At 42.9% G+C, this 12090-nt stretch overlaps 1 protein-coding gene across 1 annotated transcript; it reads left to right on the forward strand.

Moving 5' to 3' along the window:
• Positions 1–771: 771 nt before the first annotated feature.
• On the forward strand, positions 772–2763 carry GPRIN2 (G protein regulated inducer of neurite outgrowth 2). The gene has a single exon (XM_018911191.3). It carries the CDS (start codon positions 772–774, stop codon positions 2557–2559), a length of 1788 nt encoding a protein of 595 aa, XP_018766736.1. The 3' UTR covers positions 2560–2763.
• Positions 2764–12090: the final 9327 nt, after the last annotated feature.

Genomic DNA, 12090 nt, shown 5'->3' on the forward strand with positions numbered 1-12090 from the left:
GGGAACACTGGCAATGACCCCACACTGGCTTGGTAGAGGTCATTTCCTTGGGTTTCATGTCATCTTTGTCACAGGGGGTCAAAACAACTTTGTCCATACCTGCTGTACACTTGTGTGGGCTCGAGGAAAACGGTGGACTAAAACAGTGATCTTCTTGTCACATGAAATATCAAGAAGCTTGTTAGGAAAGGTATGGGGAAAAGGGAGAACTTGTTCAGTTGTTGCAGCTTCAAGGTTTAAAAGATCCATCAGTGACTGGATAACTTCTGAAATGACAATGTCAAGAGACTAAAAGTGAAGGTGGTTTTTTTTTGTTTTGATGATACAGTTAATATCATTGGCTTAATGATGACTGTGGTGAAAAGCTATCTAGTTTGAAAATACTTCTGTCTTTGCTTAAGTTACATGACATCTCTTGATGGCCCAAAAATGGCTCCAGTAAATTTGGGGAGATGATACTTAGCAATGTTGAGATAGTTATTGTTGAAAGATAGAAACCAAGGATGATTTTTTTGGTTTTGTGTTTTATGAACTGGGAAAAAACCCATCAGAATTTTAAAAAATATTGTATCTAATTTAGGGAAAAACTCTTTGGGGAAAGTGAAATTGAAACTGAGAGTACTGTGCTTTTTAGAAAGTGCTTGTGAACTGTGAAAGGCAAGAAGCTCAAATAGAAGGTCAGTAGAGATTATAGTTTCCAGCACATTTTTTTCCTACTTAAATTGTGTCTTTTTCTTTTCCACCATTTCTTGCAGGTCTCTGTTTTTTGCCATGTCATCTGACAGCCATCAGCTCCACACCCATTGCTACCAGGACTCACTAAGTTCTACTTGTCACAGTCTCTTGAATGTCAATTGTCACCCCCTGTCCAAGAGCTCCTCAAATCTGGCCTGTATTGGGTACTCAAGGAGTTTAGAGGAAAGGCAAAACAAACAGGAGCTGAAGAAAAGCCATAGCAGCACCATCTGCCATATCCTGGAAAACAGGAGTGATGCAAGGAGTGTGCAGAGTCCTGGATGGTCCTCCTCACAGTCTGGGATGATGGGGCTTGAATCAGAGGCCCCAGCCATAAATGACCAGTCAGCCAATGACCATTCAGAGGGAAGAACTAAGAATACAACCCATGTTCTTGTCACTGAACAGTCCTCAGCATCCTGGGGAATGGGGGACACTAAGATGTGTGTGAAGAGCAGCACTGCTGAGAATGTTTCTTCAGCCTTCTTTGTTCACCAGCAAGGCATGTGTAAAATGGAAGAATCAGGAACTGCCCTTCAGAGAAGCCACTCAGACCTAACCTGCAGCTGCAAACAGCAGACTCATGACACTCACATAGAAACCAGTGCTACTCACTCCAGCCTAAGCTCCTCTGGCTGCAGGCACGGTCCGCCAGTGGCTAGGATGTCTTTCCAAACGCAGAGATATGGATCAGAAACAAATCAAAATACATCTCACTATCAAAACCTTGTGACTCATCTTCCAGTCCTACCTAGAGACCAACAAGTACCCACAAATACCTTTGACAGTGGCAGTATTCCACGTAACACTACTGTTTACACAGATCCTGGCACATTTCACACTGCTGTCCTGGGACCCCACATGCCTGGAAATGGTTTCCCAAACAGGACAACATTCAGTCAAGCCCCTGGGATTATTCATGGTGGTCTGACTTATGGTAGTATTCCAAACTCTGTGTACTCCCCCATGGTGATGACTGTTCACAACTCAGCAGGGCCCTGCAGTCTCAGGCAGGATGCCTTGAAGGCAGACGCCACCATCCCGGCCTATTGCCACTCCTTGCCCATCCCATCCATCCAGCTCATCCCGCAGTTGGTATGCTCCGTCAGTGAGACAGGAAAAGAGCAGGCAGCACCTGGCTACTTTCATTCCTTTTCTGCTTCTGACATTCTGACATATCCTAAGCTGGTGTCTTCAGTAAGTGAATCGGGTCTGGATGCCAAGAAAATCCTGAAGTGCTGTAACGTTCCTGGAGAACAACTGCAACCTGCTTCGCCGGAGAGAGCTCCTCCAGAAGCCAAGGCTGCCCACATTGCTCTGAGCAGCCAGCAAGGTGCAGACATGGCAGTGACAACTAAGGATATGTGGACTATGACTTCTATGAATGACATAACCAAAGGCCTGAAACCGGCTCTGGAGCGCAGAGATGCCGAGGTACAAACTCTTCCAACCATGGAATGCAAATCAGTGGCAACAAGCCCAGCAGCTGCAGCAGAAGGTCACTCACATGTGTTCCCAGAGGTGAACCTGGAGCAAGGCTTGGAAGCCCCCAAATCTCCAGTTCGTGAAGTGAGATGGGATGATGAAGGCATGACGTGGGAAGTGTATGGGGCATCTGTGGATCCAGAAGTCCTCGGGGTAGCCATTCAAAAACATCTCGAGTTTCAAATAGAGCAGTTCCAGACAGAGCCTGCTGAGGCAGCTGAGAAAAGTAATGAGGAGCCACCCACTGAAAAAACTGGGAAGAAAAGGCCTTTCAGGACAATGATGCATTCCCTGAGATATTCAAGCTGTTGTGCTCGCTCCAGTACTGCAGTGGAGTGAGCACATCTGTAGGGTGTAGGATAGCTCTGCTGCTTTTAAATTGTACATAAAGCTGACTCTTAAGTGTGAACACAGTATGAGTGGACAGGCCCCAAGAATGAGTGGGAAAAGTTCAGTGATCATCAAATATAGACTAAAGCAAGGAGAAGTCCATGGCTGGACCATATAACAGAAAACAAAAGATACTTAAATAATGCCATCCAAATGCTCTTGACTGTATTTAATGTAGCACTGTTTCTTTCTACATTAGTTTTAAACTGTATTGTAGGGAATGGAACTTCTTTTTTAATGATACATCTTTTTGAAATAATGATGACTTTTTTCTGTATTTTAATAATTTAGGGTTAGAAAAATGCTTTAATCAAAGTTCTTAGCTTTAAATCACATTCCCTTAAATTGTTTTGACAGCTGTTTTGCTGTTAATTTAATAATCCTGACTGTAAGCCCACTTTACTGTAGACAAAATAACAAACTAGTGTAATGTTCTATGACAAAGAATTGTAAGTTTTTTCTACATTACTGTGAAGTAATTTCAGTGTTGCTAGTCTGAACTCTTCCCTTAGCAAGCTCATGTACAGTTGGAGGACACTCCATCAGCTTTCTAATTAGTTTGTAGTTATGATGAATTGCACTCTAAAATATCCAGAACCTATATTTACCAAGTGATTGACACAAGTGTACAGTGTTACCAAAGATGACTGATGTAATGTGAATTACTTACTGATTGCTTGTTTTAGAGACCTGAAATGGAAGCTGTTCGGATTAGTCTGTGGCACCACCATACCCTACAACTCACAAGCAGTTTTGGTTTGCTTATATTAAAAGTAATTCCCAGTGAGTTCTTTTTATGTGCATCTATCCTGAGCAGTGGTTATTTGGCTCTTGCATGAGCCACAGGGGACAGTTTGCATGTAACCTTTGCCTGTCTTGTGTTCCCTCTCTGGTCTGACGTCAGGCATCTACTGAAAGTGAGACCTTGTGTCTTCCCCAAAGGACGGTCCTAAGGTTATTCTGAATGCCTTGGTGATTTGGGCAGCTTAAAGATTTATTTTGTTCTAGAAACAACTTCACAAACACGTTTTCAGTGAGAAATCTGTTATGATAGTGTAATGCAGCCGTAGTGCAGGGCCTATTCATAGTAAAAGGTTTGTGAAGGAAGCTGAGAATACTATTTCTAGTGTCATATGTGCCTTTGGTGAATGCCTAAGATTCTTGGGGAAATGACATGTGCAATGTTTTTTTTTAAGAGAGAGAAGAGAAACATTCATTTTTGTCTCAAAAGAAAATTTGCAATGTCTGAGAACTTACTGCTGTGGAATTATCGACTCTTACTTTAAATGTGTGGGGTTGTGCTTTGTTGGTTTGGTTTGGTTTTTATTCCAGTAAGTTAGCAGACTAACACCATAATGTTCACCTGACCTTTGCATATCAAGAGGAACTCCTGGTGATTAGGACAGCTTTAAACTTTCATCTATAAAATCCTTAAATGTGGGACCTCCTAGTTGGAATGTCCTGTGATGCATTAATTTAATGATGTAGAGTAGTTCAAGATCAAGTTTTCACTCCCAGGCAAAGAGCTGGGAGTGAAATGCACCTGCTGTGAAATGCACCTGGTGTTCAGGAGGCTTTGTTAGACCCTGGGACTTTGGCCTCAAAGAAGTCTGAGCTCAAAATGAGTTTTAGACAAACCAAGTATGAAGCCACTGGAATATAATGCCTTAGTCAGGATGCCTCTATAGCTGTGAGCATCTAAGTTCTGCTAATGATTCTGGATGTTAAAATTCCTTTTATTGAAGCTTTAATAGGAGTAAGGAAGTAATGACTAACTGAATAAAATTACTCTGCTGTTATTTAGAGTTTAGCTATGCAGTTTCTATACAGGTTTATTTTATGGTCCAGAATATTGAACATTGATTTTTTTTTTCTTTCTTCAAACATTACACTTTGAGAAGTTTAAGCATTATAGTGTATAAAACCTTGTGCTGTCTGTTAGCTTGTCCTCGGGTGTGCAGGAGAATTCAAGATTTGAAGAGTCAAACTAAAGCTTTAAAATAACAAGAGTACCTTCCTCCCACAGCCATTGTAATCCATACTTTGGCCTGTGGAAAAGCTGTATTCTCCTTCCCACCCCTGCTGTTCCAAGAATCCTCTCCAAAACAAAGCCCCCAGCTGTAGGAATATGATATAATAAGACCAGTACCAAACAAGTCAGAAAGAGAGAGTTTGCAGAAGGGACTGGAATAATACAGCCAAGTCCCTTTAATTCTTTGTCTGTTGTGCTATAAAACCTGGAACAATTCTTGTATTTCATGCAGTTCTGGTGTCAACTGCTTATGGTTTATGCATTGGTATGACTTGCTACTACAGTCCTAAATATGATTATCATTCCTGAATCAGAAAAATAAATTACAAGTAAAGGCAAAGGATACCAATAATTTGCAAGTTCAGAAAAACAGATGCTCATTCATTACAGACATTCTGAATCTTCATGTTATTAATCAGGGTTGCTGTTATTTACAAAAATAGTGTTTATACTTGAGGACTTTCTACACTTTTGGAAAGGTTAGAAGTACAAGAATATAATGGAAATCTGAGAAAAAAACCCAACAACAAACATTCATCCGATTGTTAGCTACAGGGATAAAACAAATTGTTTTGTTGGTACAATCAAAGTCTTTAAAAAAGGGCTATTCGAAATAATTTTGCATTTGGCTTCAGTTTTTAAAAAAATTTAAATGCAGCCATTTTTTATATTAGGTATTTTCTGTTGAAGTGTTATTCTTGTAAATGTGAGAACTCTGTTTTTAAAATGTTTTAACTTAGGATAATCCACATTCATTACATTCTACTCTTAAATATAAATAAAGTAGCAGGAACACTCACACTAGGTTTATAACTGAGTGGGTCAATGCTGAACATGGATGCTTGTCAAGCTAGGGTGAAATAGGGTGTATTATTTTCTCAAGCCTATTTGAAGACCAGTTTGCATTGCACCATGCTGCCTCTGCTCCCCAGGCTGAGTGCTCAGGTACCAGACTGGGGCTGCCTTTCCCAAGAATTCTCAGGGAGGGATGCACTGGCACACTGGGTGCTTAATGCTTTTTGTCTTAGTGTGCCTTCTTTACCTTAACATGCAGGAACAGCCCCAGTTAATGTGGTATTTGGAATATGTTATGTTGTCTCTAGACACTAACTAATGTCTCTAGAAGGATTTCATTGTATATTGTACATTGATACTTGAGGGCTGAGATTGGTAATGGGCTGAGATGCTCAGTAGCTCAGCAGATATTGAAGGCAATTGATACTAATATCAGTATGTGCTAAATAGTTCTGAAAATGTGTTAGAATAATTAATTTCATTCTGAAGTAGTATTTACTGTTACCATTCCTAGAGGAGAGACCAAAACCTGTCAGACATTTGGTACTGACTATTATAATTGCAGTTTCAATTTGAGATAATCTTTGACTGAAATACTGAAATAGAGGGTATTATCTCAATGCTTTACATAAAAACCATCCATAGTTAAACCAGGTCTTTAAAAAATGCCAAAACCAAACCCTAATAGTTGCTTAGTCATTGTCACATCAGTTACTATTAAAATAATTTTATTTGTTTGTTTGATCCTCACCTGAACATGTTTTGCTTTAGGAACCCCTGTTCCACAGAAAGCCTATCTTTCTTCCGGATGTAGCATAAGAAAGCTTTTGTTGTACAGCTGAGCCAAAAGGCCCCACTTGGGCCAAAAGGCCAAAGGACAGCACTTTTGCACAGTCTTCTGGGACAGGGTGAGTGAGAAGAGAAAAAGTCAGTCAGCTGTTCTATACTGAAATGTAACCAAGATGTTTCAGGGGAAAAAGAGCATCTCCACTGTATGGACAGTGCAATGTGTTTCTTCCTGATCACTTCTCTGCCTTTAGCCAGTAAGAGTAATGACAGGCTGGACTAATTGCATTATTGGATAGACATTTAGTCTTTTAAATCCAAAGCAGTAGCGACCTGTCTGGAGATATGCTGAGGTAAGAGGCCTTCTAGAAAGATGTAAGTCGCTATTAAAGAATGAGTAAGAAAAACAGTGTAGCTTTGCTCTAGGAAAAGTAATGTGTGGTGAGGTTGGGTTAAAGCGGAAGCTGAGAGCGGAGGTGAGATCGAGGGACCCCAGCTCCACAGAGGGAACAGGGCTGGGTATCCTCCAGACACTGCTCCTGCCCCCTCTCTCAGGAGCTTTTCCAACTGTGAAATTGCAATGTTAATACTTCATTGCCATCTGTTCCTTTCAGACATGTTGAGGTGATTAATTTGTCTTCTTAAGCCCCTTAAAAATGAAAGCAGTTTATTAGTGCTAAGCAATACTGTTAATTGGCAAGATAGAAAGGCAGTATGTGGGTTTATGAGTTGGAAATAAATAATTATAATCAACTCTCACAGTACCAGTTAAATAACTTAGTGGAACTTGCTGTGTCAGTCTCTTGTGTCTTTCCCCTTCAGGGGACTTTAGGGTCCAGGATTGATTTCTAAATTTTATTTCTTTTCCCTCCATACAGAACTATGAATCTGAAATGGAGAATATAATGTTCTATTCAGCTTCCTTCCAAAGCACTGTTATTTACACAGGCCACAAGATCCAGCTGACACTCACCTAAACAGGGGAATCTAAAGCCTGTGAGCCTGTGTGCAGAGCCCTGGGCTGCTGATGTCTGCAGGTACTGCCTGACCACAAGTACTGTGTCTCCTGCAAGCCCCTCGTGCCTGCCAAGGAAGGGTGCTGTGGTGCTTTCTGTTGATGCTATAGTCCAGGTCATCCCACTCCCCTGCCCCTCCACAGGAGCAACTCTACAGAACCATGTGGTTTTAAAGGGAAAGAGATAGGTAAGCTTTGTGGGTGACGTGGATTAGTGTGAATTTTGTTCCTTTTCTTGTTCAGAAAGCAATATGCACACAGCAGTTCTGCCCCATCTAAAAATGGTTTGCTCCCTTTTCGCCTCTGCTAGCTGAAATGAGTATGTCCATTTTCTGTGGGGCAGCACCCTGCCACGGGCAAAACCAGTGCCATGAAGTTGTTTCTTTCCCCTGCAACACTTTAACCAGACTTGGCACACCATTGCTTTTACTGTATCCATGAAGGGAATGGTGCATGTCCTTTCCCATGGTTGCTTGAATGTCCAGCTTCCATCTTTCTTGAGCTGTAGAAGTACTGAGCCTTGAGCTGACAGCGATCACATGTACCAGGGCCAATGTGTTCAGATAGCAGAGTACTAAGCTGTAGCTTGTAAGTCTTCGGGAGCATTAATCCTTTCAGATATGTGACCTAAACAGATGTCATCTGTCTTATTATCAGGCTTTCAGTATACTACAGGCTATGCCACTCAGATGGCATGTGAAGGAAGCTTAGGAAGTAAAGGGGAGGGACACAGGCAAGGAAACGATGCTGCAGACTTCCATCCCCTTCCAGCCACCTTCTGCTCCCCTACAGCCCCTAAAGACAGCTCCAGTAAGAATGGTATCACAGGTGTGATGAAGGGGAGGTTTTGTCCCCCGAGGTGTTAAAGGTGGTAGGATTTAAGGAATGTGGGTCAGGGGCTCGCGTGCACTCCTGCTGGCCAGGATTACATCTCCAAGCTCCACCTGGTGCTCAGCGCCGGTGCACAGCTCCGCAGGACAGCCCCGCTCTTCCTCAGCATCTTCTGGTCCCTGCTCACCTCTGACAATTTTTACTGTAAAGCAGAGATGGGGTCACAGCTTGGGGTGCAGAGAATCCTGCCCGAACACCCTTTTGTTTGTGCTTTCCAGCAGGCCTGCTGACAGCTTTTTGTGGTGCAGGAAGCATGCAGAACTGTCCAGGCCTGAGTGCCAGCACCTGACTTGTGCTGTACTGCTGGAGTTTGAGGTCCTTCTCCTGACACAGATGCAACACCCTCAAGTGATTACACATGCATAAAAAGTCAGGCTTTTCCCCTCCTCTGATGGCTTTTTACAGACTTGTAGGTAATTTGCTTACACTGCTTCTGGTGCTGATTTTAGTGCAAACTGATGCACTCCAGATTGGGACTGGGCAGAAATTCCTGTGTGCAGGTTATTTGAATGCTGTCTTGTATTCACATTGCTTGGAAAATCCTACAAATGCCACTGCCTCAGAGAATCCAATTTTAGAAAAGCTTTTACATTGACTTAAATGCATGCAGTGATGTTATAATTTGTTTTGTTGTAATTTCTTCCTTGTTCACATAGTGATCTCTGTTAAATTCCATGCTTTTTTCAGCATCAGCCTCACACTAACAGTAGAATAAGGAGTTAATTTACTGTCATGCTGCCATAACTGCTTTCTTAAAGAAGGATCTTGGGAAAAGATGAGACTAGTGTTTCTGAGAAAGCTGAAGAGATCTGTTTCGATTGTGTGATGGATGTTGTTCAACAACTTGCTCCCCCACTCAAATGAGAGCAAACCCTGGAGCTGTAACACAGCCCTTGTGTTCCAAGTCTGCACTATGAGCCTTTTCGTGCTCTGGTTTTGACTGGAACGTGTGCATATATATACACTGGGGGGGCTGCAAAATGTTTAGTGACCAAAGTCACACTGCTGCTTTGCTACAGGCTCAATCTGTGTTTGTGATAGAACAACTTTTCTGAAGCAGGTTGAAGGTTTGTAAAAACAGTTTTAGTTAAAATTGTTTATACTATTAACAGTTTTAGTTAAATTGTTTACATGCCTCCCTCCCTCTAGTGTGAGTCCTTTGGTACTGTGCCTGTTATTTTTTGCATTGGTAGGTTTGGGCAACAACAAGTAAGAAATTTGTTCATGTCTGTGGTGGGACCCTCATTCACAAAAGCAACCCATTGCTTCCAGAAGTTCTGCCTTTGGTTAGGCTGTCTGGAGGAGCTACAGAAGACCTTCCTGAGAACCTCTTTAAATGAAAGGTGAGTGTGGAGTTAGGTGTAGGTGATACTTTTGTTCAATGTGAAGTGGGATAGAAGAATAGGCAGTAAGTAAAGAGTTTGCAGAAATGAGAAATCCCTAAACTAGAGGAAGGAAAAGGCTGTGTGTGGTGTGCAGGAAAAGGCCATTAAAACATCTCTTTACAGTCTATATATGAAACTGTGTAAGAGTTCAAAAACATTTCATTCCTCTCTGGCACTGAGGTAGCTTGACACAAACAGCAAAGATTCAAGGTGAGTAAATACAGTGCAGAGAGTTTTGAAAGTGCCCTGCAGGGCAGCGAAGCCTTTGCCTTCAGCACAAGTGGCACTGCTCCGCTCGGCCCCTTGGGCCGGCTGGGGGCTGAGGTCACCCTGAGGCCATGGGCCCTGCGGGAAGGCTGGGGCTGGATCTGGCGCACAGCTGTGGGACCGAGTGCCAGGTCACAGCCTGCCTGGAAGGGGACCAAGGACACACGTCAGAGAGGATACGTGCAAGGGAGGGTCATGCACCCGGGCTGGCAGGGACGAAGGGAAAACAGTCCCTTTCCAGCGGCAGAGCTTGAGGAAACTGGTGATTCCCGCGGGAGCCTGCGTGAGGTTCCCTAACGGCTACCATGACGACTCTTCTAGAATCTCATACTCTGCCTTGGGACTTTTGCTGCTTCTGACGGGAGCAGGCAGCAGCTTGGTCTGCCATAGTGTCCCGCTGCACCCACAGCTGTGCCGGGCTTGCTGAGCTTCCTTATTCCCCGTTTACAAGGCAGGGATGGACTGCTCAGCTGTGTGGTAGCACTGCAGAACAGGGAACTCACATTCTGGAGCATTTAACAGGGAAGTTAACACAGCTGATGCCCTTCAACTACATTATTGCAGTTGTTGAAAGGGGAACAATCTGAACAGAAAACAAACATTCTTTAAACCCCACAAAATTTGCTCTAAAGCCATCGCACCAGAAAATATTCTTCAAGTTTTTTGTGGTTTGAATGGTGCCCAGTAGTTGTTTTGCAGGCCCATACCTAAGAAGTGCAGAAAAAGCTTCCAGTTCTCCATCAAACATCATGTTTCCAGGGGATGGGAAGGGATGAATCTCTCCCTCACATTCACTCCCACTCTGCAGACGAGCAAGGAAGAATGTCTTTGAGTGACAAGGGAGTCATTATATACTTTTGCCAAATCAAGGAAAGTTAGGCTTTATGCTACAGAACTTATGCTTTATGTTGCTGTAAGTGGGATTCCCATTCAACTAGAAATAGCACTGAATCTTGGGTATAGGTATGCATTATGTGGTGTCACAAACTTCTGAAGGGAAAAGCTCTTGGCTTTTATCCTCATTATCTATTTCTGATGTGTATTTAGATCCCTTTTATGCATCCAAAATGCTTTTCTTCATACTCTGGTTGGAGGCTTATTGTGAACACTGATACAGTTTTATCCAGTGCTGAGGAACTGCCCACTACATTTCCATCTTTGCTTCTGTTTTAACATGAGCAGATTATCTTGTTTATTTTCCCAAAAAACTGCATCTCTACCCAGCCTTTTCCCTGTATTTTAGTAGATCACCAATTTGCCTTTTGCTTAAGCTGATGTAATTTTAAGTTTCCTTTTCTGATCCACTATGCCGGTTTGTATAAAAAGGCACATCTAGCATGGCAAAGGGTATAGCTGAGGGAGGACCAGTGTGTACTGCCATGAGGGGTGGGAGGAAAGAGACCGTTAAAAGATGCATGTGGTTCCTTACCCTTGATATTCCTTTAGAGGTTAAATGGAAGACGTGTCCAAAGAGCAAATCCTCTTAGGAAGGCATGACCTTGACCACAATGAATCCACACAGAAGGTGTACTGTGTGAAGCAACTCTACCAGCAAAAAAACTCTCAGACCATCTGGACTATGGTATTGCCTTTGTCAAGCCTGCAGAAGACATGACAGAAACCTGTCATTGTCCACTGTGCCTGTTTACCCAGGAGAGGCAGTTCTCTTTTCTTGGGAGAGTCCTGCTGGATAGCTGCATGGGGGGACACATGGTGTATGAGCACTCCTGGTTTTCCAAGGTCAGGCAGGGTTGGTATTATTTTTCCTCTTAAATCCAAGTACACAGAGGAGGATTATATAACACACCCTGTGTCTCCTACATGTTTAGACAAGGAAGCAAATACCTGAAATGCTGTTTCCTAGGGCAACAGCACATCTGGGATTAGGCGGCTGATTTATACTTTCTCTTATGTCAGCACTGAATAATTTGTACTTGTAACCGCAAGTAAGGTCCTGATCAGAAGAATGGTTCCTTGGACTGTGCCCAGAGGAGGAAACGTGTGAGAAATTGTGACTCAGCTACTACATGTACTAATCTACTTAGATTTCCATTTGAAGTTCTTTCTGATTGAAGCCCCCCTACCTTCTCTGTTAAGTTTTAAATGCTGTGCATACACTTACAAAAGGCAGCACTTCCCAAATGTGCTGACCGGGTAGTCCCGGTAAAGGGACTGATTTCAGTTAGTAAAGGCTGAAATCTCACGGAATCGCAGAATAGTCTATGTTGGAAAGGACCCAGGAGGACCACGGAGTCCAGCTCCTGGATGGAGCCCTCAGGGACCGAGCCGCACCCTCGGCGTTATCGGCG

The sequence above is a fragment of the Serinus canaria genome, chromosome 6 (genome assembly GCF_022539315.1).
Source record: "Serinus canaria isolate serCan28SL12 chromosome 6, serCan2020, whole genome shotgun sequence".
Taxonomy (NCBI): Eukaryota; Metazoa; Chordata; class Aves; order Passeriformes; family Fringillidae; genus Serinus; species Serinus canaria.

Coding starts and splice junctions, on each gene's coding strand:
- GPRIN2 (XM_018911191.3), top strand. CDS start 772: ATGTCATCTGACAGCCATCAGCTCCACACCCATTGCTACCAGGACTCA.